Source organism: Salvelinus alpinus, chromosome 31 (assembly GCF_045679555.1).
Source record: "Salvelinus alpinus chromosome 31, SLU_Salpinus.1, whole genome shotgun sequence".
NCBI classification, from domain to species: Eukaryota; Metazoa; Chordata; class Actinopteri; order Salmoniformes; family Salmonidae; genus Salvelinus; species Salvelinus alpinus.
In genome coordinates this window covers 36,421,860-36,449,722 of record NC_092116.1, presented here as the reverse complement: position 1 = coordinate 36,449,722, position 27,863 = coordinate 36,421,860, and the positions used below count along the sequence as shown (strand labels likewise).

Genomic DNA, 27,863 nt, shown 5'->3' with positions numbered 1-27,863 from the left:
GGTGACTTTAAATCAGTTACAGAGTTTAACGGCTGTGATAGGGGAAAACAACTGAGGATGGATCAACAACATTGTAGTTACTCTACAATACTAATCTAATTGATGGAGTGAAAAGAAGGAAGCCTCTACACAATAAAAATATTCCAAAACATGCATCCTGTTTGCAATAAGCCACTAAAGTAAAACTTCAAAAAATGTGGCAAAGAAAGGTACTTTATGTCCTGAATACAAAGTGTTATATTTGGGGCAAACCCAACAGAGCACTGAGTTGGCTTTGCCCCATTAATAGACTATGTGCTGTCATCACTGAGTAACACTCTTCATATGTTCTAGCATGGTGGTGGCTGCGTCATGTTATGGGTATGCTTGTCATCGGCAAGGACTAGGGAGTTTTTTGGGGATAAAAAGAAACGGAATACCTTGTGAGATATACATGGAGGAGACTTAACCAAGCTAGTCGTCTTGACTACTTTCTTGTCTCTCTCTCTCTTGCATCAAAGATTTTAAAAGTTTGAATAGGAGACAGAATGCAATCGGATCATCATCTAATTGGCCTTCACATAACTCTTATAGGGTTTCCACGTGGACGTGGATATTGGAAATTTAATCAGAATTTACTGGAAGACAACTTATTTTTAACTAAGACAAAATAATTTATAACTGAATTTTTCCAATATAATATAGGTTCAGCAAATCCCCTTATTGTTTGGGATACATTTAAATGTACCTTTTAGGGGTCATTCAATTCAATATTCATCAATAATAAAAAAGCAGTTTCTGGCTAAAGAAGACTAACAAGGGAAATCCATTAACTAATAGTACAGGTAGATGGCAATAAAAACAATATTACAGAGATACAAAATAAGTTAGAGGAAAAACAAAAAGAACTTGAACTTATTCAAGAACCATCTAATGTAATCTATTACAAAAAATGAAGCAAACTGGATGGAATACGGAGAAAAATGCACAAAATTCTTCCTGAATCTCCAATACAGGAACGCTAACAAAAATAATTTGCAGAAACTCGTTGCTGAAGACAGAGTCATCTATGGTTCTCCGAGTGTTATTTTAAGAGGAAGCTAATTATTTTCCGTCTCATCCTCTCCCACTGAATGAAGATTACGGTAAGGAATTCTTTCCAAATAATATTTAAAAAATGGAAAATTAACAAATGTACAGAAAGATCAGTGCGAAGGCCAAATTACAGAGGAAGAACTTTTTGAGGGTATTAAATCCTTTCAGTCTGGAAAAACCCCAGGGCTTGATGGCATACCGGTAGAGGTATATCAAGCCTTTTTTTGATATACACAAAGCTCCATTGTTAGATTGTTTTAACTACTCCTATAGAAATGGTAGTCTGTCAGGTACTCAGCAGGAAGGTCTGATTTCTCTATTATTAAAACAAGACCCAGATGGCAAATATAAAGACCCGGTCTATCTAAAAAACTGGAGGCCCCTTACACTTCAATGTTGTGATGCAACAATAATAGCAAAATGCAAAGCGCTCAGAATTAAAAGGGTTTTACCAGGTATTGTTCATCCTGATCAGGCAGGTTTTTTACATGGACGATATATTGGAGATAATATACGACAACTACTAGAAATAATAGAACATCATGAAACATCTAAGAAGCCAGGAATGGTATTTATAGCGGATTTTGAAAATACCTTTTTATTTATAAATGATTTTATATATAAATGTCTGGATTTTTTCAATTTCAGTGATTCGCTTATAAAATTGGTAAAAATAATGTATAGCAACACCATGTGTAAAATAGTAAATAACGGCTACTTCTCAGAGTTTTGAATTGTCAGGAGGAGTTAAACAAGGGTGTCCGCTGTCACCATATCTATTCGTTATGGCCATCGAAATGCTAGCTATTAAAATCAGATTCAATAACAACATTAGAGGATTAGAAATCCAAGGCTTAAAAACAAAGGTGTCCATGTATGTTGACGACTCAAGTTTTATATTAAGTCCGCAAGCTAGATCCCTGCAATGTCTAATTGAAGATCTAGATAACTTTTCTGTACTCTCTGGACTAAAACCTAATTATGATAAGTGTACAATATTACGTATTGGATCTTTAAAAAATAAAACTTTTACATTACCCTGCAGTTTACCTATAAAATGGGCTGATGGTGAAGTAGACATACTTGGTATTCATATCACAAAATATATAAATAAGCTCCCAACAATGAAATTCAATAGAAAACTTGTAAAAATAGACACAATCCTGCAACCATGGAGAGGTAAATACCTGTGTATTTATGGAAAAATTGCCCTGATTAACTCCTTAGTCATATCTCAGTTTACTCACTTACTTATGGCGCTGCCTACTCCTGATGATTTATCTGGGACGCTAAACGAAATAAAGCGTGCCTATCTATATAATGAATATAAATTGGGTTGGTTGAGATGATTAAATATAATCACTAAACCTCTCTCTAAAAGCTTCACTCATTCAAAAGTTTTATTTGAACCCTAAATGGTTCTCCAGTAGATTACTAAGAAAAGCTCATCCATTGTTTAAAAATTGCCTTTTTGTCTTTGTGCAGATTGCCATGTCTCATTTTCGATTAATTGAAAATTATACTTTTTCAAAGTGTCTCTCTTTTTCAAACAAGCATTGCAGAGCTGGTTACAATTTCAGTTTCATCCCCCTGAAAAGATAGAACAAATATTATGGCTGAACTCAAATGTGCTGGTTGATAAAATACCTGTATTTATGGAAAAGATGTTTGAAAAGGGTATTTTGTTCTTAAATTGGAATGGTAGAGTTATGTCCTTCATGGAGTTATCAGAATTGTACGGGAAGGTCTGTTCAATCCAAAAGTACAACCAATTGATTACAGCATTGCTCCAAAAATGGAGGCGGGTGGCAGCGGGAGAAGGTAGGGAACTGGTCTGTCTGCCCAATATAAAGGATCAAAACTGGCGGAGGAATAAAAATTGCATAAATAGGAAATTACACCAGTTTCATTTGAGGACCAGAATGTTGACAACTGTGCCATACAGATTGTAAAATAGTTGGGAGGAGATTTTTGATGTACCGATTCCATGGTACAGGGTGTATTAGTTGATATATAAAACAACACAAGATTCAAGACTTCATGCTTTTCAGCTAAAATTATTATATAGAATTCTTGCCAGCAACAAAATGTTGAATATTTGGGGCATAAAATCATTGAAACTCTGCAGATTTTGTTGTGAGGATGCAGAATCAAAATACCATTTACTTTGGTATTGCCCTCAGGTAGCCTGTTTCTGGTCTCAGGTTCAGGAATGGCTGAAAATGCATAGCATTGATCTAAATTTGACCCTAGAAATAGTACTGTTAGGAGATCTGGAGAGACCGGGTCAGTCAATTACTAATATACTAATACTCTTAGTAAAAGTATTTATCTTCAACTTGCAATCTGTGGATTCGATTAGATAGATTATACGTTAAACATCACAGCATAGTTGAAAGATATAGGTTTCGTAGAAATCCTAAGAGGGTGGCCAGTCAGTAGAGACAGGTGGGATGGGCTGAGGGAAGCTGAGGGTTGGGATGTGGATTTGGAGACAAGTGGGAGTGGAGTTGCTGGGCGGGGGATAGAATGGTAGTCAAAGATAAAAGTAAAAAAATAAAGTCAAAATATTATTTTTTAATTCAATACTAAAAAATAAATAAATAATAAAAATAAACAGAATACAGCAGGCCAAATCCTAGTGGACAACCTGGTTCAGTCTGCTTTCCAACAGACACTGGGAGACGAGAACCAGAGCTCCAAGTCTAGGACCAAAAGGCTCCTTATTATTAACAGCTTCTATCCCCAAGCCATAAGACTGCTGAACAATTAATCAAATGGCCACCAGACTCTATTTACATTGACCACTTTATTTGCAGGTAGGGTAGGACTATTAGCATAGTCACTTTACCCCTACCCACATTTACAAATTACCTCCACTAACCTGTACCCCCACACATTGACTCTGTACCCCCCTGTATTCGTTATTGTTATTTTGTTATTACTTTTTATTTAATTTTTTACTTTAGTTTATTATAAAGTATTTTCTTAACTCTATTTCTTGAACTGCATTGTTGGTTAAGGACTTTTCACGGTAAGGTTGTATTCGGAGCTTGTGACAAATTAAAATTTTATTTGAAATTCACCTTTCAGCAGGACAATAGCCTAAAACACAAGGTTAAATATACACTGGAGTTGGTTACCAAGATGACATTGAATGTTCCTGAGTGGCATAGTTACAGTTTGGACTTAAATCATCTTGAAAATCTATGGCAAGATTTGAAAATGGATGTCTAGCCATGATCAACAACGAACTTGACAGAGCTTGAAGAATTTTTTAAAGAATAATGGGCAAATATTGTACAATCCAGGTGTGCAAAGTTCTTAAAGACTTAACCAGAAAGACTCACAGCTGTAATCGCTGCCAAAAGTGATTATAACATGTATTGACTCAGGGGTGTGAATACTTATTTAAATTTGATATTTATACATTTCATTTTCAATAAATTTGCAAAAATGTATTTTAAACATGTTTTCACTTTGTCGTTATGGGATATTGTGTGTAGATGGGTGAGGGAAACAAATATTTGGACCATTTTGTCTCTACCTTCTTGCCCTTTGTGTTGTTGTCTGTGCCCAATAATGTTTGTACCATGTTTTGTGTTGCTACCATGTTGTTTTGCTACCATGTTGTTGTCATATTGTGTTGCTGCCTTGCTATGTTGTTGTCTTAGGTCTCTCTTTATGTAGTGCAGTGGTGTCTCTCTTGTTCTGATGTGTGTTTTGTCCAATATTTATATGTTATTTATTTTTTATCCCAACCCCGGTCCCTGCAGGTGGTCTTTAACCTTTTGGTAGGCCGTCATTGTAAATAAGAAATGTGTTCTTAACTGACTGGTTAAATAAAGGTTAAATTTTAAAAAATTGAATTCAGGCTGTAAAACAACAAAATGTGGAATAAGTCGAGGGTTGTGGATATTTTCAGGAAGACACTGGATATAATTTCTGTGTATTTGACACCATTCCATTTGCTCCGTTCTTTTATGAGCCGTCCTCCCCTCAACAGCCTCCTGTGATTATGCACATAACTTTACATGACTATTAACTGTAACTGTAATTGCAAGTACTAAAATCATTTTTGAACCCTCTTCTCTCCTCTCTTCCTCTCCCCTCCTCTCCTCTCCCCTCCTCTCTCCTCTCCCCTCCTCTCCCCTCCTCTCCTCTCCTCTCCTTTCCTCTCCTCTCCTCTCCTCTCCTCTCCTCTCGTCTCCTCTCCTCTCTTCCTCTCTCCTCTCCCCTCCCCTCCTCTCCTCTCTTCCTCTCCCCTCCTCTCTCCTCTCCCCTCCTCTCTCCCCTCCCCTCCTCTCCCCTCCTCTCTCCCCTCCTCTCTCCTCTCCCCTCCCCTCCCCTCCTCTCTTCCCCTCCCCTCCCCTCCTCTCTTCCTCTCCCCTCCCCTCCTCTCCTCTCCCCTCCTCTCCCTTTCCTGTGTCTGGGACAGCCCTACCAGAGAACAGGAGACCTTCTCTGGCATCCAAACCCTCCATCCAGACCTTAACTCCAGCTCCAGTCCAGGCTACTCCCCCAACCTTAGCCCCATCTCCATCTCCAACCCCAAACCCAGCTCCAGTGCGGTCTACTCCCCCAGTCTTAACCCCAGCTCCAGTGGTGTCTACTCCCCCAGCGTTACCCCCAGCGTTACCCCCAGCGTTACCCCCAGCGTTACCCCCAGCTCCAGTGGTGTCTACTCCCCCAGCCTTACCCCCAGCTCCAGTGGTGTCTACTCCCCCAGCCTTACCCCCAGCTCCAGTGGTGTCTACTCCCCCAGCCTTACCCCCAGCTCCAGTGGTGTCTACTCCCCCAGCGTTACCCCCAGCGTTACCCCCAGCCCCAGTAGGGTCTACTCCCCCAGCCCCAGTAGGGTCTACTCCCCCAGCCCCAGTAGGGTCTACTCCCCCAGCGTTACCCCCAGCCCCAGTCCAAAGGAAAACCCAACCAGTCTCCACAGAGTCTGAACCTCCTCTTCCTCCTCGGTAAGTGTATCTGTGTCCTGGACTCCTGATAGACAGTATAGTCCTCTTGGTTAGTGACTCCTGATAGACAGTATAGTCCTCCTTGGTTAGTGTCTCCTGATAGACAGTATAGTCCTCCTCTTGGTTAGTGACTCCTGATAGACTGTATAGTCCTCCTCTTGGTTAGTGACTCCTGATAGACAGTATAGTCCTCTTGGTTAGTGACTCCTGATAGACAGTATAGTCCTCTTGGTTAGTGACTCCTGATAGACAGTATAGTCCTCCTTGGTTAGTGTCTCCTGATAGACTGTATAGTCCTCCTCTTGGTTAGTGACTCCTGATAGACTGTATAGTCCTCCTCTTGGTTAGTGACTCCTGATAGACAGTATAGTCCTCTTGGTTAGTGACTCCTGATAGACAGTATAGTCCTCCTTGGTTAGTGTCTCCTGATAGACAGTATAGTCCTCCTTGGTTAGTGACTCATGAAAGACTGTATAGTCCTCCTCTTGGTTAGTGACTCCTGATAGACTGTATAGTCCTCCTCTTGGTTAATGACTCCTGATAGACTGTATAGTCCTCTTGGTTAGTGACTCCTGATAGACTGTATAGTCCTCCTCTTGGTTAATGACTCCTGATAGACTGTATAGTCCTCTTGGTTAGTGACTCCTGATAGACTGTATAGTCCTCCTCTTGGTTAGTGACTCCTGATAGACTGTATAGTCCTCTTGGTTAGTGACTCCTGATAGACTGTATAGTCCTCCTCTTGGTTAGTGACTCCTGATAGACTGTATAGACCTCTTGGTTAGTGACTCCTGATAGACTGTATAGTCCTCCTCTTGGTTAGTGTCTCCTGATAGACTGTATAGTCCTCTTGGTTAGTGTCTCCTGATAGACTGTATAGTCCTCTTGGTTAGTGACTCCTGATAGACTGTATAGTCCTCCTCTTGGTTAGTGACTCCTGATAGACTGTATAGTCCTCCTCTTGGTTAGTGACTCCTGATAGACTGTATAGTCCTCCTCTTGGTTAGTGACTCCTGATAGACTGTATAGTCCTCCTCTTGGTTAGTGACTCCTGATAGACTGTATAGTCCTCCTCTTGGTTAGTGACTCCTGATAGACTGTATAGTCCTCCTCTTGGTTAGTGACTCCTGATAGACTGTATAGTCCTCCTCTTGGTTAGTGACTCCTGATAGACTGTATAGTCCTCCTCTTGGTTAGTGACTCCTGATAGACTGTATAGTCCTCCTCTTGGTTAGTGACTCCTGATAGACTGTATAGTCCTCCTCTTGGTTAGTGTCTCCTGATAGACTGTATAGTCCTCTTGGTTAGTGACTCCTGATAGACAGTATAGTCCTCTTGGTTAGTGACTCCTGATAGACTGTATAGTCCTCTTGGTTAGTGACTCCTGATAGACTGTATAGTCCTCCTCTTGGTTAGTGACTCCTGATAGACTGTATAGTCCTCCTCTTGGTTAGTGTCTCCTGATAGACTGTATAGTCCTCCTCTTGGTTAGTGACTCCTGATAGACTGTATAGTCCTCCTCTTGGTCAGTGACTCCTGATAGACTGTATAGTCCTCCTCTTGGTTAGTGACTCCTGATAGTCTGTATAGTCCTCCTCTTGGTTAGTGACTCCTGATAGACTGTATAGTCCTCCTCTTGGTTAGTGACTCATGATAGACTGTATAGTCCTCCTCTTGGTTAGTGACTCCTGATAGACTGTATAGTCCTCCTCTTGGTTAGTGACTCCTGATAGACTGTATAGTCCTCTTGGTTAGTGACTCCTGATAGACTGTATAGTCCTCCTTGGTTAGTGACTCCTGATAGACTGTATAGTCCTCCTCTTGGTTAGTGACTCCTGATAGACTGGTTAGTCCTCTTGGTTAGTGACTCCTGATAGACTGTATAGTCCTCTTGGTTAGTGACTCCTGATAGACTGTATAGTCCTCCTCTTGGTTAGTGACTCCTGATAGACTGTATAGTCCTCCTTGGTTAGTGACTCCTGATAGACTGTATAGTCCTCCTCTTGGTTAGTGACTCCTGATAGACTGGTTAGTCCTCTTGGTTAGTGACTCCTGATAGACTGGTTAGTCCTCTTGGTTAGTGACTCCTGATAGACTGTATAGTCCTCCTCTTGGTTAGTGACTCCTGATAGACTGTATAGTCCTCCTCTTGGTTAGTGACTCCTGATAGACTGTATAGTCCTCTTGGTTAGTGACTCCTGATAGACTGTATAGTCCTCCTCTTGGTTAGTGACTCCTGATAGACTGTATAGTCCTCCTCCTGGTTAGTGACTCCTGATAGACTGTATAGTCCTCCTTGGTTAGTGTCTCCTGATAGACTGTATAGTCCTCTTGGTTAGTGACTCCTGATAGACTGTATAGTCCTCCTCTTGGTTAGTGACTCCTGATAGACTGTATAGTCCTCCTTGGTTAGTGACTCCTGATAGACTGTATAGTCCTCCTCTTGGTTAGTGACTCCTGATAGACTGTATAGTCCTCCTTGGTTAGTGACTCCTGATAGACTGTATAGTCCTCCTCTTGGTTAGTGACTCCTGATAGACTGTATAGTCCTCCTCTTGGTTAGTGACTCCTGATAGACTGTATAGTCCTCCTTGGTTAGTGACTCCTGATAGACTGTATAGTCCTCCTCTTGGTTAGTGACTCCTGATAGACTGTATAGTCCTCCTTGTTATCATGTAGCTGGTCTCAAAGTAGTAGAAATGTACAATACTAATATAATAGTATAACTATGAATGTCTCTCTTTGTATATTCCAGACCACACACACACTCTTAACCTGTCTCTCTCTCTCTCTCGTTCTCTGTCTGTCTCTGTCCCTGTCTATCTCTCTCTCTCTCTCTCTCTCTCTCTCTGTCTCTGTCTCTCTCTGTCCCTGTCTCTCTCTCTCTCTCTCTCTCTCTCTGTCCCTGTCTCTCTCTCTCGTTCTTTCTCTCTCTCTGTCCCTCTCTCTCTCTCTCTCTCTGTCCCTGTCTCTCTCTCTCTGTCCCTGTCTCTCTCTCTCTGTCCCTGTCTCTCTCTCTCTGTCCCTGTCTCTCTCTCTCGTTCTCTCTCTCTCTGTTCCTCTCTCTGTCCCTGTTTCTCTCTCTCTCTGTCCCTGTCTCTCTCTCTCTGTCGCTGTCTCTCTCTCTCTGTCCCTGTCTCTCTCTGTCTCTGTCTGTGTGTCTCAGACCCCAGGGAGGGGTTAAGATGCTCCCTCTCCGCCCCCCTCCCATAAAGACTGTTCCTGGTCGACCCCCACCTCCCCAGGCTATCTCCGCCCCCTCTACTATATCATCCAATCAGCCATCCCCTCCCCAGGATGTCTCTGCCCCCTCTACCACATCAGCCAATCAACAGGCTGTCCCCGCCCCCTCCAATCAGCCGCAGGGTCAGAGTGCACCAAAGAGAGGGCCCCCTCTACCCCCCCGACCCAAGCCTGGACATCCCCTGTACAAGAACTACATGGTAAACAAACATCTACTGGCTGTAACCCCCACTATACTGTATATACAAAAGTATGTGGACACTCCTTCAAATTAGTGGATTCGGCTATTTCAGCCACACCCATTGCTGACAGGTGTATAAAATCGAGCACACAGAAATGCAACCTACGTAGACAAGGATTGGCTGTAGACTGGCTCGTACTGAAGAGTCTCAGTGACTTTCAACGTAGGATGCCACCTTTCACACAAGTCAGTTTGTCAAATTAATGCCCTACTAGAGCTCCCCCCCCCCCGGTCACCTGTAAGTGCTGTTATTGTGAAGTGGCTCAGCTGCGAAGTGGTTGGCCACACAAGCTCACAGAACGGGACCGCTGAGTGTTGAATGGCGTAAAAATCGTCTGTCCTCGGTTGCAACACCCACTACAGAGTTCCAAACTGCCTCTGGAAGCAACGTCAGCACAAGAACTGTTTGTCGGGAGCTTCATGAAATGGGTTTCCGTGGCCGAGCAGCCGCACACAAGCCTAAGATCACCATGCGCAATGTCAAGCGTCGGGTGGAGTGGTGTAAAGCTCGCCGCCATTGGACTCTGGAGCAGTGGACACGTGTCCTATGCAGTTATGAATCGCGCCTCAGTCCGACGGACAAATCTGGGTTTGGTGGATGCCAGGAGAACACTACCTTCCCCAATGCATAGTGCCAACTGTAAAGTTTGGTGGAGAAGGAATAATGGTCTGGGGCTGTTTTTCATGGTTCGGCCCCTTAGTTCCAGTGAAGGGAAATCTTAAAATTTCAGCATACAATGACATTCTAGACGATTCTGTGCTTCCAACTTTGTGGCAACAGTTTGGGGAAGGCCCTTTCCTGTTTCAGCATGAAAATGCACCAGTGCACAAAGTGAGGTCCATACAGAAATAGTTTGTTGAGATCAGTGTGGAAGAACTTGACTGGTCTGCACAGAGCCCTGACCTCAACCCATCGAACACCTTTGGGATAAATTGGGACGCCAACTGCGAGCCAGCCTTAACTGCCCGACCTCACTAATGCTCTAATGCTCTTGTGGCTGAATGGAAGCAAGTCCCCTCAGCAATGTTCCAACATCTAGTGGAAAGCCTTCCCAGAAGAGTGGAGGCTGTTATAGCATTAAAGGAGGGGACCAACTCCATATTAATGCCCATGATTTTGGAATTACATGTTCGATGAGCAGGTGTCCACATTGTGTGTGTGTGTGTGTGTGTGTGTGTGTGTGTGTGTGTGTGTGTGTGTGTGTGTGTGTGTGTGTGTGTGTGTGTGTGTGTGTGTGTGTGTGTGTGTGTGTGTGTGTGTGTGTGTGTGTGTGTGTGTGTGTGTATGAACTGTTGAATAAATGCATTTAGTCTTAATTGAGTGTTTAAAAACACGCTCCGGAACATTGGCGACTACTAAGATTTTTTTTTTTTACGTCCCGCTTTGGCCCGGAATATGTCAGTGTAGTTCATACATACATAATACATACATAATCTACACGGAACAAAAATATAAACGCAACATGTAACGTGTTGGTCCCATGTTTTCATGAGCTAAAATAAAAAACCCTAGAAATGTTCCATACGCACAAAAAGCTTCTTTCTCTAAAATGTTGGTTTACATTTTAAACAAACTAGTAGTTCCACCCCCTTCAACAGCCAGTGAAACTGCAGGGCACCAAATTCAAAAAACAGAAATCCCATAATTTAAATTCCTCAAGCATACGAGTATTTTTACACCATTTTAAAGCTACACTTGTTGTAAATCCAGCCAAAGTGTCCGATTTCAAAAATGTTTTACGACGAAAGCACACCAAACGATTACGTTAGGTATGAGCCAAGTCACAGAAAAAGAACGCCATTTTTCCAGCTAAAGAGAGCAATAACAAAAAGCAGAAATAGATATAAAATGAATCGCTAACCTTTGATAATCTTCAGATGACACTCATAGGACATGTATTTTTTGTTCGGTAAAGTTCATTTTTATATCCATTAATCTGAGTTTAGGCAAGACGCTACTGTATCACTTGGCAAAAAGCCTGAGAAAATGCAGAGCCCCAAATTAAAATTATTATTATTTATTTTTTTAAACAATACATTAATTACAGAATTCACAACACACTAATAAGTGTGTGCCTATCCTCCACTACCACATATCTACAACGCACAAATTCTACAACGCACAAAGTAGTTAAATGGTACTTGTGGTAAGGAAGGGCTGTATGCCATATTGTCCTTTCCTGTGACTGATAATCCATGTGTTTCCCTGTCTAATAACCAGATGGGAATGGCACTTGAACTAGCAGAGCAGGGCTCCAACGGCAGGAAGTCTGGAGAAGTCTCTTGCCAGGTAATGGGGCTTTAACATGAGGTGTTCAGAGGATGGGTGCAAAGGGAACTTTGACCTCTATAGAGAATGTGTGTGTGTGTGTGTGTGTGTGTGTGTGTGTGTGTGTGTGTGTGTGTGTGTGTGTGTGTGTGTGTGTGTGTGTGTGTGTGTGTGTGTGTGTGTGTGTGTGTGTGTGTGTGTGTGTGTGTGTGTGTGTGTGTGTGTGTGTGTTGTTGGTGTTTTGGTATGTATTCAGAACAGAGCAGCCAGTTCCAATCACCCCTTAGCATTTCTGAAGGGTCTGGTAGGTATAATCAGTGTTAGCATGTCTGAAGGGTCTGGTAGGTATAATCAGTGTTAGCATGTTAGCATGTCTGAAGGGTCTGGTAGGTATAATCAGTGTTAGCATGTCTGGTAGGTATAATCAGTGTTAGCATGTCTGAAGGGTCTGGTAGGTATAATCAGTGTTAGCATGTCTGGTAGGTATAATCAGTGTTAGCATGTCTGAAGGGTCTGGTAGGTATAATCAGTGTTAGCATGTCTGGTAGGTATAATCAGTGTTAGCATGTCTGAAGGGTCTGGTAGGTATAATCAGTGTTAGCATGTCTGGTAGTTATAATCAGTGTTAGCATGTCTGGTAGGTATAATCAGTGTTAGCATGTCTGGTAGGTATAATCAGTGTTAGCATGTCTGGTAGGTATAATCAGTGTTAGCATGTCTGGTAGGTATAATCAGTGTTAGCATGTCTGGTAGGTATAATCAGTGTTAGCATGTCTGGTAGGTATAATCAGTGTTAGCATGTCTGGTAGGTATAATCAGTGTTAGCATGTCTGGTAGGTATAATCAGTGTTAGCATGTCTGGTAGGTATAATCAGTGTTAGCATGTCTGGTAGGTATAATCAGTGTTAGCATGTCTGGTAGGTATAATCAGTGTTAGCATGTCTGGTAGGTATAATCAGTGTTAGCATGTCTGGTAGGTATAATCAGTGTTAGCATGTCTGGTAGGTATAATCAGTGTTAGCATGTCTGGTAGGTATAATCAGTGTTAGCATGTCTGGTAGGTATAATCAGTGTTAGCATGTCTGGTAGGTATAATCAGTGTTAGCATGTCTGGTAGGTATAATCAGTGTTAGCATGTCTGGTAGGTATAATCAGTGTTAGCATGTCTGGTAGGTATAATCAGTGTTAGCATGTCTGGTAGGTATAATCAGTGTTAGCATGTCTGAAGGGTCTGGTAGGTATAATCAGTGTTAGCATGTTAGCATGTCTGGTAGGTATAATCAGTGTTAGCATGTCTGGTAGGTATAATCAGTGTTAGCATGTCTGGTAGGTATAATCAGTGTTAGCATGTTAGCATGTCTGAAGGGTCTGGAAGGTATAATCAGTGTTAGCATGTTAGCATGTCTGGTAGGTATAATCAGTGTTAGCATGTTAGCATGTCTGGTAGGTATAATCAGTGTAATGGTAAATCTTCTGCTTCCAGGGGACTTGCTCATTTACCTTTATTCCATTTAATGAACTCCTTATATGGGTGTGTCTCAGAAACAGGACGTCCTGGTTCTGTTGGAGAAGGCAGACTCCACCCACGATGACTGTCTCCTGGGGGAGGAGTCAGGTCGGGTTCAAGGGTCACACATGACGGTCATCAACCCTCTGTCTGACCAATCACAGTCTCCCAACGACCAACACAACCAATCGGATCCCGCCTCGGATGACAAGAGCCAATTGAAGCCTCCCTCTGAATACAAGAGCCAATCAGAACCTCCGGTAAAATACGACACATATATCCTTGCAAAATATTTGTTTTATTATTTCATCTTTGTATTTTGCATTATCTCTCCATTTCCTCCTTCAGTCCATCCTCCCATCTCAGACCAGTGTAGAGAAGACCCAGCCGGTTACAGCACCTGTCAGGTGAGATACACAGACAGACAGACAGACAGACAGACAGACAGACAGACAGACAGACAGACAGACAGACAGACAGACAGACAGAGTGGTGAATTGTTATCCCCCGTCTCCGTGTGTGTGTGTAGTGGTCCGAGGTGTGTGGCGCGGTTCGACTACGAGGGTGAGGAGGAAGACGAGCTGACCTTCTCCGAGGGTAACGTCATCGCTCTGACGGAGGTGATTGATCAGGAGTGGGGGCGGGGTCAGATCCACGGGCGAATAGGAATCTTCCCCCTGGCCTTCACCGAGATCCTGGAGGAACTACCTCCGTTGGCAGGGTTACAGCCCATTGTCGAGACAACCAAGGAGACAACTGAATCCTCAGGTGAGCGAGACCCAAGGTCCTTCAATTACTCAACTATAAGACCTTGATTAGACCCAAGGTCCTTCAATTACTCAACTATAAGACCTTGATTAGAACCAAGGTCCTTCAATTATTCAGCTATAAGACCTTGATTAGACTTTTCCTTTCAATTTTAGTTGTTTCCATCTTGACCAAAGCCAAACATAATAGACCTAGATAGATTTGGCCAACTGGATTCTAGTGGAGAGCCTTGTTTTTCTGTCCTGTGAGGCTGGTTATCCTATAGTCTTGTCTTTCTGTCCTGTGAGGCTGGTTATCCTATAGTCTTGTCTTTCTGTCCTGTGAGGCTGGTTATCCTATAGTCTTGTCTTTCTCTACAGTGAGGCTGGTTATCCTATAGCCTTGTCTTTCAGTCCTGGGAGGCTGGTTATCCTATAGCCTTGTCTTTCAGTCCTGGGAGGCTGGTGATCCTATAGCCTTGTCTTTCTGTCCTGTGAGTCTGGTTATCCTATAGCCTTGTCTTTCTGTCCTGTGAGGCTGGTTATCCTATAACCTTGTCTTTCTGTCCTGTGAGGCTGGTTATCCTATAGCCTTGTCTTTCTGTCCTGTGAGGCTGGTTATCCTATAGCCTTGTCTTTCTGTCCTGGGAGGCTGGTTATCCTATAGCCTTGTCTTTCTGTCCTGTGAGGCTGGTTATCCTATAGCCTTGTCTTTCTGTCCTGTGAGGCTGGTTATCCTATAGCCTTGTCTTTCTGTCCTGTGAGGCTGGTTATCCTATAGTCTTGTCTTTCAGTCCTGTGAGGCTGGTTATCCTATAGCCTTGTCTTTCTCTACAGTGAGGCTGGTTATCCTATAGCCTTGTCTTTCTCTACAGTGAGGCTGGTTATCCTATAGCCTTGTCTTTCAGTCCTGTGAGGCTGGTTATCCTATAGCCTTGTCTTTCTGTCCTGGGAGGCTGGTTATCCTATAGCCTTGTCTTTCTGTCCTGGGAGGCTGGTTATCCTATAGCCTTGTCTTTCAGTCCTGTGAGGCTGGTTATCCTATAGCCTTGTCTTTCTGTCCTGTGAGGCTGGTTATCCTATAGCCTTGTCTTTCTGTCCTGTGAGGCTGGTTATCCTATAGCCTTGTCTTTCAGTCCTGTGAGGCTGGTTATCCTATAGCCTTGTCTTTCAGTCCTGTGAGTCTTTGAGAGTAGATAGTTAACCACATAGACAGGTTCATTAGGAGCAGAGTTAATGGTTAAATGTGAAACGGATCCTCTCTCTCCCTGGCAGAGGGTCTGAGTGGAATGTTTTGTCCACACAGCACACCCTTTAGTCAGCTGAAGATTTGTGGGTGTGTGTGCGCTTACGTGTGTGTGTGTGCATATTTGTGTGTTAATATTTATAAATGTGTATTTGTGTGTGTGTGTGTGTGTGTGTGTGCGTGTGTGTACGTGTGTGTGTGTGTGTGTGTGTGTGTGTGTGTGTGTGTGTGTGTGTGTGTGTGTGTGTGTGTGTGTGTGTGTGTGTGTGTGTGTGTGTGTGTGTGTGTGTGTGTGTGTGTGTGTGTGTGTGTGTGTGTGTGTGTGTGTGTGTGTGTGTGTGTGTGTGTGTTCTCTCTCAGACGTTCCAGACCAGTGGGTTGTGGCTCTTCACGACTTCCCAGGTCAGACTGCAGAGGATCTGTGGTTCCAGCAGGGGGCGCTGATCAGAGTAACACAGCGTGTCGACGCAGACTGGACCAGAGGAACACTGGACGGACGGGAGGGACTGTTCCCCACTACCTTCACACACACCTGTAACACAGGTAACACACAGAGTAGGGTGAAATAGACGCTGATCTGGGGTCAGTTTTGCGTTCCACGCCCCCACACTAATGGTTAAGGTTTGGGGGGGAGGGGAAGCTGATCCTAGATCAGTCCATAAGGGAGGCTTCATCTCGGGGTAACATGCACAGGACGCACACATTTTGGTCACAGAGTTTAACCATACTTTCTGCTCCTCTCTGCAGCTCAGCCAATGACGGGCCAGCCTGTGGCCAGGGGCGTGGCCAAGGTCCTGTTTGATTTCAGTGGAGAGAGCGAAGATGAGCTCTCACTGAAGGTAGGTGAAGGCAGGAGAAGGCAGATGAAGGTAGATGAAGGCAGGTGAAGGTAGATGAAGGTAGGAGAAGGTAGATGAAGGTAGATGAAGGTAGGTGAAGGCAGGTGAAGGCAGGAGAAGGTAGATGAAGGCAGGTGAAGGCAGGTGAAGGTAGGAGAAGGCAGGTGAAGGCAGGTGAAGTTAGGAGAAGGCAGATGAAGGTAGATGAAGGTAGATGAAGGCAGGTGAAGGTAGGTAAAGGTAGGTAAAGGTAGGAGAAGGTAGGAGAAGGCAGGAGAAGGTAGATGAAGGCAGGAGAAGGCAGGTGAAGGTAGGAGAAGGTAGGAGAAGGTAGGAGAAGGCAGATGAAGGCAGATGAAGACAGGTGAAGATGAAGGCAGGTGAAGGTAGGTGAAGGTAGGCTTGCTCAGCACTTTGTGAGTGTGTGTTGTTATTTTGTCACAAATGAAGTAGCAAGTCTAATGATTTGAGTACTTACTCTCTCCCTCTCTCTTTCTCCCCCTTCTCTCCCTTACTCCCCCCTCTCTCTTTCCCTGTCTTTTCCGCTGTCTCTCTCCCAGGCAGGGGAGGTAGTAACAGGGGTGGTGACAGTAGACGAGGAGTGGTATCTGGGGGATGCAGGAGGGAGGCGAGGCCTGGTCCCCAAAAACTATCTGAAACTGCTTCCTGACAGCTGCAAATAGGACCACGTACACTATGTGATATATATAAACTACATTGCCATAAGTATGTGGACAGCCCTTCAAATTAGTGGATTGGGTTATTTCAGCCACACCCGTTGCTGACAGGTGTATAAAACCGAGCACACAGCCATGCGATCTCCATAGACAAACATTGTCAGTAGAATGGCCCGTACTGAAGAGCTCAGTGATTTTTAAACGTGGCACCGTCATAGGATGCCACTTGTCCGACAAGTCAGTTGGTCAAATTTCTGCCCTGCTAGAGCTGCCCCGGTCAACTGTAGGTGCTGTTATTGTGAGGTGGTGTTAAACTCAACCCCCATTGGACCCAGTAGAGGAAGCGGGTTCTCCGGAGTTTGGTGGATGACAGGAGAACGCTACCTGCCCCAATGCATAGTGCCAACTGTAAAGTTTGGTGGAGAAGGAATAATGATCTGGGGCTGTTTTTCATGGTTCGGGCCTCTTAGTTCCAGTGAAGGGAAATCTTAACGCTACACCATACAATGACATTCTAGCCGATTCTGTGCTTCCAACTTTGTGGCAACAATTTGGGGAAGGCCCTTTCCTGTTTCGGCATGACAATGCCCCCGTGCACAAAGCGAGTTCCATACAGAAATGGTTTGTGGAAATCGGTGTGGAAGAACTTGACTGGCCTGCACAGAGCCCTGACTTCAACCCATCTAACACCTTTGGTATGAATTGTAAGTCCCTGTAGCAATGTTCCAACATCTGGTGGAAAGCCTTCCCAGAAGAGTGGAGGCTGTATTATAGCAGCTAATTGGGGACCAACTCCAAATGAATTCCCATGATTTTTGAATGAGATGTTCGACGAGCAGGTGTCCACATACTTTTGGTAATGTAGTGTATATATGAATATGTGCCTTCAGAAAATATTCATACCCCTTGACTTATACCATATTTTGTTTTACAGCCTGAATTCAAAATGGATTAAATAGTTTTTTCCTCACCAATCCACACACAATAATGTATAATGACATCACCATACCCCATAATGACATCACAATACCCCATAATGACATCACAATACCCCATAATGACATCACAATACCCCATAATGACATCACAATACCCCATAATGACATCACAATACCCCATAATGACATCACAATACCCCATAATGACATCACAATACCCCATAATGACATCACAATACCCCATAATGACAAAGTGAAAACATGTTCTTAGAAATGTTTGCAAATTTATTGAAAATATCTAATTTACGTAGGTATTTACACCCCTGAGTCAATACTTTGTAGAAGCACCATTGACAGTTACACAATCCACGTGTGGAAAGCTAACATTTGCCCATTTATTATTTGCAAAATTCTTCAAGCTCTGTCAAATTGCTTGTTGATCATTGCTAGACAACCATTTTCTTGACATAGATTTAAGTCAAAACTGTAACTCGGCCACTCGGGAACATTAAAGTCACCATTGGCCTTTATGGTGAAATCCCTGAGCGGTTTCCTTCCTCTCCAGCAACTAAGTTAGGAAGGACGCCTGCATCTTTGTATTGACTTGGTGTATTGACACACCATCCAAAGTGTAATTAATAACGTCACCATGCTCAAAGGGATATTCAATGTCTGCTTTTTATATTTTTACCCATCTACCAATAGGTGCCCTTCTTTGTGAGGCAATGGAAAAACTCCCTGGTCTTTGTGGTTGAATCTGTGAAATTCACTGCTCGACTGAGGGAACTTACAGATAATTGTATATGTGGGGTACAGAGATGAGGTAGTCATTCAAAAACCATGTTAAACACTATTATTGCACACAGAGTGAGTCCATGCAACTTATTATGTGACTCCTGAACTTATTTAGTCTTGATATAACAAAGGAGTTGAATACTTATTGACTCAAGACATTTCAGCTTTTCATTTTTTAAATTCATTTGTAAACATTTCTCTAAACATTATTCCACTTTTGACATTATGGGGTATTGTGGGTAAGTCCAATGATAGAAAATCTCAATTTGAATCCATTTTAAATTCCGTCTACCAGAACAACATGTGGAGGAAGGGGTGTACATATATACTGAGTATACAAAGCATTGCTCTTTCCATGACTGACCAGCTGAATCCAGGTAAACGATGCTTTATCGATTTGACATCCACTTCAAATCAGTGTAGATGAAGAGAAGGAGACGGGGGTTAAAGCTATGATGCTTTATCGATTTGACATCCACTTCAAATCAGTGTAGATGAAGAGAAGGAGACGGGGGTTAAAGCTATGATGCTTTATCGATTTGAAATCCACTTCAAATCAGTGTAGATGAAGAGAAGGAGACGGGTTAAAGAAGGATGTTTAAGCCTTGAGACGTGGATTGTGTATGTGTGCCATTCAGAAGGTGAACGGGCAAGACAAAAATATTGAATTGCCTTTGAATAGGGTATGGTAGTAGGGTGCCAGGCACACTGGTTTGTGTCAAGAACTGCAACGCTGCTGGGGATTTTCACGCTCAACCGTTTCCTGTGTGTATTAAGAATGGTCCACCACCCAAAGGATGTCCAACCAACTTGACACAACTGTGGGAAGCATTGGATTCAGCATGGCCCAGCATGCCTGTGGAACGCTTTTGACACTTTGTAGAGTCCAGGCCCCGACGAATTGAGGCTGTTCTGAGGGCAATAGGGGGGTGCAATTGAATGTTAGGAAGGTGTTCCTAATGTTTTGTCCACTGTGTATATAACAGGTCTATGTGGGTGTGTGAGGTACAGGGACAGAGAGAAAGTGTTTGTTAAGCGAATGAATGAATGAATGAGTATGTGTTGTTGAACTGATGTGGTTGATGAACATTCTGTTTACATCTCAGTATGATAAGGAATAGATAGAAAACAGTTTGGCAAACTGTCCTCCATATTGACACCACACTGTCCTCCATATTGACACCACACTGTCCTCCATATTGACACCACACTGTCCTCCATATTGACACCACACTGTCCTCCATATTGACACCACACTGTCCTCCATATTGACACCACACTGTCCTCCATATTGACACCAAACTGTCCTCCATATTGACACCACACTGTCCTCCATATTGACACCACACTGTCCTCCATATTGACACCACACTGTCCTCCATATTGACACCACACTGTCCTCCATATTGACACCACACTGTCCTCCATATTGACACCAAACTGTCCTCCATATTGACACCACACTGTCCTCCATATTGACACCACACTGTCCTCCATATTGACACCACACTGTCCTCCATATTGACACCACACTGTCCTCCATATTGACACCACACTGTCCTCCATATTGACACCAAACTGTCCTCCATATTGACACCACACTGTCCTCCATATTGACACCACACTGTCCTCCATATTGACACTAAACTGTCCTCCATATTGACACCAAACTGTCCTCCATATTGACACCACACTGTCCTCCATATTGACACCACACTGTCCTCCATATTGACACCACACTGTCCTCCATATTGACACCACACTGTCCTCCATATTGACACCACACTGTCCTCCATATTGACACCACACTGTCCTCCATATTGACACCAAACTGTCCTCCATATTGACACCACACTGTCCTCCATATTGACACTAAACTGTCCTCCATATTGACACCAAACTGTCCTCCATATTGACACCAAACTGTCCTCCATATTGACACCAAACTGTCCTCCATATTGACACCACACTGTCCTCCATATTGACACCACACTGTCCTCCATATTGACACCAAACTGTCCTCCATATTGACACCACACTGTCCTCCATATTGACACCACACTGTCCTCCATATTGACACCACACTGTCCTCCATATTGACACCACACTGTCCTCCATATTGACACCACACTGTCCTCCATATTGACACCACACTGTCCTCCATATTGACACCACACTGTCCTCCATATTGACACCAAACTGTCCTCCATATTGACACCACACTGTCCTCCATATTGACACTAAACTGTCCTCCATATTGACACCAAACTGTCCTCCATATTGACACCAAACTGTCCTCCATATTGACACCACACTGTCCTCTATATTGACACCAAACTGTCCTCCATATTGACACCACACTGTCCTCCATATTGACACCAAACTGTCCTCCATATTGACACCACACTGTCCTCCATATTGACACCACACTGTCCTCCATATTGACACCACACTGTCCTCCATATTGACACCACACTGTCCTCCATATTGACACCACACTGTCCTCCATATTGACACTAAACTGTCCTCCATATTGACACCACACTGTCCTCCATATTGACACCAAACTGTCCTCCATATTGACACCACACTGTCCTCCATATTGACACCACACTGTCCTCCATATTGACACCACACTGTCCTCCATATTGACACCACACTGTCCTCCATATTGACACCACACTGTCCTCCATATTGACACCACACTGTCCTCCATATTGACACCACACTGTCCTCCATATTGACACCACACTGTCCTCCATATTGACACCAAACTGTCCTCCATATTGACACCACACTGTCCTCCATATTGACACCACACTGTCCTCCATATTGACACCACACTGTCCTCCATATTGACACCACACTGTCCTCCATATTGACACCACACTGTCCTCCATATTGACACCACACTGTCCTCCATATTGACACCACACTGTCCTCCATATTGACACCACACTGTCCTCCATATTGACACCACACTGTCCTCCATATTGACACCACACTGTCCTCCATATTGACACCACACTGTCCTCCATATTGACACCACACTGTCCTCCATATTGACACCACACTGTCCTCCATATTGACACCACACTGTCCTCCATATTGACACCACACTGTCCTCCATATTGACACCACACTGTCCTCCATATTGACACCACACTGTCCTCCATATTGACACCACACTGTCCTCCATATTGACACCACACTGTCCTCCATATTGACACCACACTGTCCTCCATATTGACACCACACTGTCCTCCATATTGACACCACACTGTCCTCCATATTGACACCACACTGTCCTCCATATTGACACCACACTGTCCTCCATATTGACACCACACTGTCCTCCATATTGACACCACACTGTCCTCCATATTGACACCACACTGTCCTCCATATTGACACCACACTGTCCTCCATATTGACACCACACTGTCCTCCATATTGACACCACACTGTCCTCCATATTGACACCACACTGTCCTCCATATTGACACCAAACTGTCCTCCATATTGACACCACACTGTCCTCCATATTGACACCACACTGTCCTCCATATTGACACCACACTGTCCTCCATATTGACACCACACTGTCCTCCATATTGACACCACACTGTCCTCCATATTGACACCACACTGTCCTCCATATTGACACCAAACTGTCCTCCATATTGACACCACACTGTCCTCCATATTGACACCACACTGTCCTCCATATTGACACCACACTGTCCTCCATATTGACACTAAACTGTCCTCCATATTGACACCACACTGTCCTCCATATTGACACCACACTGTCCTCCATATTGACACCACACTGTCCTCCATATTGACACCACACTGTCCTCCATATTGACACCAGACTGTCCTCCATATTGACACCACACTGTCCTCCATATTGACACCACACTGTCCTCCATATTGACACTAAACTGTCCTCCATATTGACACCACACTGTCCTCCATATTGACACCACACTGTCCTCCATATTGACACCACACTGTCCTCCATATTGACACCACACTGTCCTCCATATTGACACCAAACTGTCCTCCATATTGACACCACACTGTCCTCCATATTGACACCACACTGTCCTCCATATTGACACCACACTGTCCTCCATATTGACACCAAACTGTCCTCCATATTGACACCACACTGTCCTCCATATTGACACCACACTGTCCTCCATATTGACACCACACTGTCCTCCATATTGACACCACACTGTCCTCCATATTGACACCAAACTGTCCTCCATATTGACACCACACTGTCCTCCATATTGACACCAAACTGTCCTCCATATTGACACCACACTGTCCTCCATATTGACACCACACTGTCCTCCATATTGACACCACACTGTCCTCCATATTGACACTAAACTGTCCTCCATATTGACACCACACTGTCCTCCATATTGACACCACACTGTCCTCCATATTGACACCACACTGTCCTCCATATTGACACCACACTGTCCTCCATATTGACACCACACTGTCCTCCATATTGACACCACACTGTCCTCCATATTGACACCACACTGTCCTCCATATTGACACCACACTGTCCTCCATATTGACACCACACTGTCCTCCATATTGACACCACACTGTCCTCCATATTGACACCACACTGTCCTCCATATTGACACCACACTGTCCTCCATATTGACACCACACTGTCCTCCATATTGACACCACACTGTCCTCCATATTGACACCACACTGTCCTCCATATTGACACCACACTGTCCTCCATATTGACACCACACTGTCCTCCATATTGACACCACACTGTCCTCCATATTGACACCACACTGTCCTCCATATTGACACCACACTGTCCTCCATATTGACACCACACTGTCCTCCATATTGACACCACACTGTCCTCCATATTGACACCACACTGTCCTCCATATTGACACCACACTGTCCTCCATATTGACACCACACTGTCCTCCATATTGACACCACACTGTCCTCCATATTGACACCACACTGTCCTCCATATTGACACCACACTGTCCTCCATATTGACACCACACTGTCCTCCATATTGACACCACACTGTCCTCCATATTGACACCACACTGTCCTCCATATTGACACCACACTGTCCTCCATATTGACACCACACTGTCCTCCATATTGACACCACACTGTCCTCCATATTGACACCACACTGTCCTCCATATTGACACCACACTGTCCTCCATATTGACACCACACTGTCCTCCATATTGACACCACACTGTCCTCCATATTGACACCACACTGTCCTCCATATTGACACCACACTGTCCTCCATATTGACACCACACTGTCCTCCATATTGACACCAAACTGTCCTCCATATTGACACCAAACTGTCCTCCATATTGACACCAAACTGTCCTCCATATTGACACCACACTGTCCTCCATATTGACACCACACTGTCCTCCATATTGACACCAAACTGTCCTCCATATTGACACCAAACTGTCCTCCATATTGACACCAAACTGTCCTCCATATTGACACCACACTGTCCTCCATATTGACACCACACTGTCCTCCATATTGACACCACACTGTCCTCCATATTGACACCACACTGTCCTCCATATTGACACCACACTGTCCTCCATATTGACACCAAACTGTCCTCCATATTGACACCAAACTGTCCTCCATATTGACACCAAACTGTCCTCCATATTGACACCACACTGTCCTCCATATTGACACCAAACTGTCCTCCATATTGACACCACACTGTCCTCCATATTGACACCACACTGTCCTCCATATTGACACCACACTGTCCTCCATATTGACACCACACTGTCCTCCATATTGACACCAAACTGTCCTCCATATTGACACCACACTGTCCTCCATATTGACACCACACTGTCCTCCATATTGACACCACACTGTCCTCCATATTGACACCAAACTGTCCTCCATATTGACACCAAACTGTCCTCCATATTGACACCACACTGTCCTCCATATTGACACCAAACTGTCCTCCATATTGACACCACACTGTCCTCCATATTGACACCAAACTGTCCTCCATATTGACACCACACTGTCCTCCATATTGACACCACACTGTCCTCCATATTGACACCACACTGTCCTCCATATTGACACCACACTGTCCTCCATATTGACACCACACTGTCCTCCATATTGACACCACACTGTCCTCCATATTGACACCACACTGTCCTCCATATTGACACCACACTGTCCTCCATATTGACACCACACTGTCCTCCATATTGACACCACACTGTCCTCCATATTGACACCACACTGTCCTCCATATTGACACCACACTGTCCTCCATATTGACACCACACTGTCCTCCATATTGACACCACACTGTCCTCCATATTGACACCACACTGTCCTCCATATTGACACCACACTGTCCTCCATATTGACACCACACTGTCCTCCATATTGACACCACACTGTCCTCCATATTGACACCACACTGTCCTCCATATTGACACCACACTGTCCTCCATATTGACACCACACTGTCCTCCATATTGACACCACACTGTCCTCCATATTGACACCACACTGTCCTCCATATTGACACCACACTGTCCTCCATATTGACACCACACTGTCCTCCATATTGACACCACACTGTCCTCCATATTGACACCACACTGTCCTCCATATTGACACCACACTGTCCTCCATATTGACACCACACTGTCCTCCATATTGACACCACACTGTCCTCCATATTGACACCACACTGTCCTCCATATTGACACCACACTGTCCTCCATATTGACACCACACTGTCCTCCATATTGACACCACACTGTCCTCCATATTGACACCACACTGTCCTCCATATTGACACCACACTGTCCTCCATATTGACACCACACTGTCCTCCATATTGACACCACACTGTCCTCCATATTGACACCACACTGTCCTCCATATTGACACCACACTGTCCTCCATATTGACACCACACTGTCCTCCATATTGACACCACACTGTCCTCCATATTGACACCACACTGTCCTCCATATTGACACCACACTGTCCTCCATATTGACACCACACTGTCCTCCATATTGACACCACACTGTCCTCCATATTGACACCACACTGTCCTCCATATTGACACCACACTGTCCTCCATATTGACACCACACTGTCCTCCATATTGACACCACACTGTCCTCCATATTGACACCACACTGTCCTCCATATTGACACCACACTGTCCTCCATATTGACACCACACTGTCCTCCATATTGACACCACACTGTCCTCCATATTGACACTAAACTGTCCTCCATATTGACACCACACTGTCCTCCATATTGACACCAAACTGTCCTCCATATTGACACCAAACTACACTCCATATTGACACCACACTGTCCTCCATATTGACACCACACTGTCCTCCATATTGACACCAAACTACACTCCATATTGACACCACACTGTCCTCCATATTGACACTAAACTGTCCTCCATATTGACACCACACTGTCCTCCATATTGACACTAAACTGTCCTCCATATTGACACCACACTGTCCTCCATATTGACACTAAACTGTCCTCCATATTGACACCACACTGTCCTCCATATTGACACTAAACTGTCCTCCATATTGACACCACACTGTCCTCCATATTGACACCACACTGTCCTCCTAATTGACACCAAACTACACTCCATATTGACACTAAACTGTCCTCCATATTGACACCACACTGACACTAAACTACCTAAACTATATTACATCTCAGTACTTTACTTTGGTGCCAAATTGGCAGCCGTTGAAGTTCTACATCTGAAACAGTTTGCTGAATCCTGTTGAAATCTATCCCCGTATCAGAATATCACCAGCAAGCCAGCCTTACAGCACAGTGCTTTTCAACCATAGAAATATAATTACTAGAATGGTAATCCACATTCAAGTCTATGGGTCTGTGACGGGTGGTGCGGTGCCCATTTTGAGTGTACCCAAGGGGGTGTAGTTCAATTGCCATTGTCTATTGGGCTGTTAACCATTCCAGTGATTGTATTTCTTTGTTTTTAACCTGGTACTTACCTGGTCATGTATTTCATAAGGTAACCTAGTGGTCACTTTAATAACAGCTTTCTATGGGGGTGAATCCTAACTTTCACTTCAGTCTCATTTTTCATTTAGTCTGTGAAAATGTGACTTGAGTGGAGATTGGTTTAGGATTTTCTTTCTGTGTTTAACTGCTTTGTGTCATTTACATACTGTATAACTGGATGTTCCATACAGGCTTTTTAATCAAAATAAAACATGTTTTAATACTAGTGCTTCTATGACTCATTATGGAAGCTTCTCTGGTGGTTGGCAAAGGCAGGTGGTTGGCAAAGGCAGGTGGTTGGCAAAGGCAGGTGGTTGGCAAAGGAAGGTGGTTGGCAAAGGCAGGTGGTTGGCAAAGGCAGGTGGTTGGCAAAGGCAGGTGGTTGGCAAAGTAACAATCAACGACCAGTAGTCAAGATGTCGTCTACAAGTAACAATCAACGACCACTAGTCAAGATGTCGTCTACAAGTAACAATCAACGACCACTAGTCAAGATGTCGTCTTTTATTCTCACTTTTTGATGTGTTGTTACAGATACAAACCATACCCCTCCCAGACACACAATACATATCACCATCATCAAACCAGGTTGTTTAAACATATACCCCTCCCAGACACACAATACATCTCTTCATCATCATCATCATCATTAAACCAGGTTGTTTTAACATATACCCCTCCCAGACACACAATACATATCACCATCATCAAACCAGGTTGTTTAAACATATACCCCTCCCAGACACACAATACATCTCTTCATCATCATCATCATCATTAAACCAGGTTGTTTAAACATATACCCCTCCCAGACACACAATACATCTCTTCATCATCATCATCATCATAAACCAGGTTGTTTTAACATATACCCCTCCCAGACACACAATACATCTCTTCATCATCATCATCATCATTAAACCAGGTTGTTTTAACATATACCCCTCCCAGACACACAACACATCTCTTCATCATCATCATCATCATTAAACCAGGTTGTTTTAACATATACCCCTCCCAGACACACAACACATCTCTTCATCATCATCATCATCATTAAACCAGGTTGTTTTAACATATACCCCTCCCAGACACACAACACATCTCTTCATCATCATCATCATCATTAAACCAGGTTGTTTTAACATATACCCCTCCCAGACACACAATACATCTCTT

At 43.9% G+C, this 27,863-nt stretch overlaps 1 protein-coding gene across 1 annotated transcript in view; it reads left to right on the top strand.

The window, feature by feature from the left end:
* The window catches only part of LOC139561268 (SH3 domain-containing protein 19-like), a 59,137-nt gene extending 37,730 nt beyond the window's left edge, over nt 1-21,407 (top strand). The window contains exons 8-16 of the mRNA XM_071378251.1: nt 5,513-6,044; nt 9,211-9,487; nt 11,750-11,818; nt 13,340-13,564; nt 13,653-13,711; nt 13,834-14,072; nt 15,657-15,839; nt 16,044-16,135; nt 16,696-21,407. Coding sequence (XP_071234352.1) covers nt 5,513-6,044; nt 9,211-9,487; nt 11,750-11,818; nt 13,340-13,564; nt 13,653-13,711; nt 13,834-14,072; nt 15,657-15,839; nt 16,044-16,135; nt 16,696-16,818 — 1,799 coding nt within the window. The 3' untranslated portion in view covers nt 16,819-21,407. The remainder of the gene's footprint in view (nt 1-5,512; nt 6,045-9,210; nt 9,488-11,749; nt 11,819-13,339; nt 13,565-13,652; nt 13,712-13,833; nt 14,073-15,656; nt 15,840-16,043; nt 16,136-16,695) is intronic.
* The last annotated feature ends 6,456 nt before the right edge of the window (nt 21,408-27,863 follow it).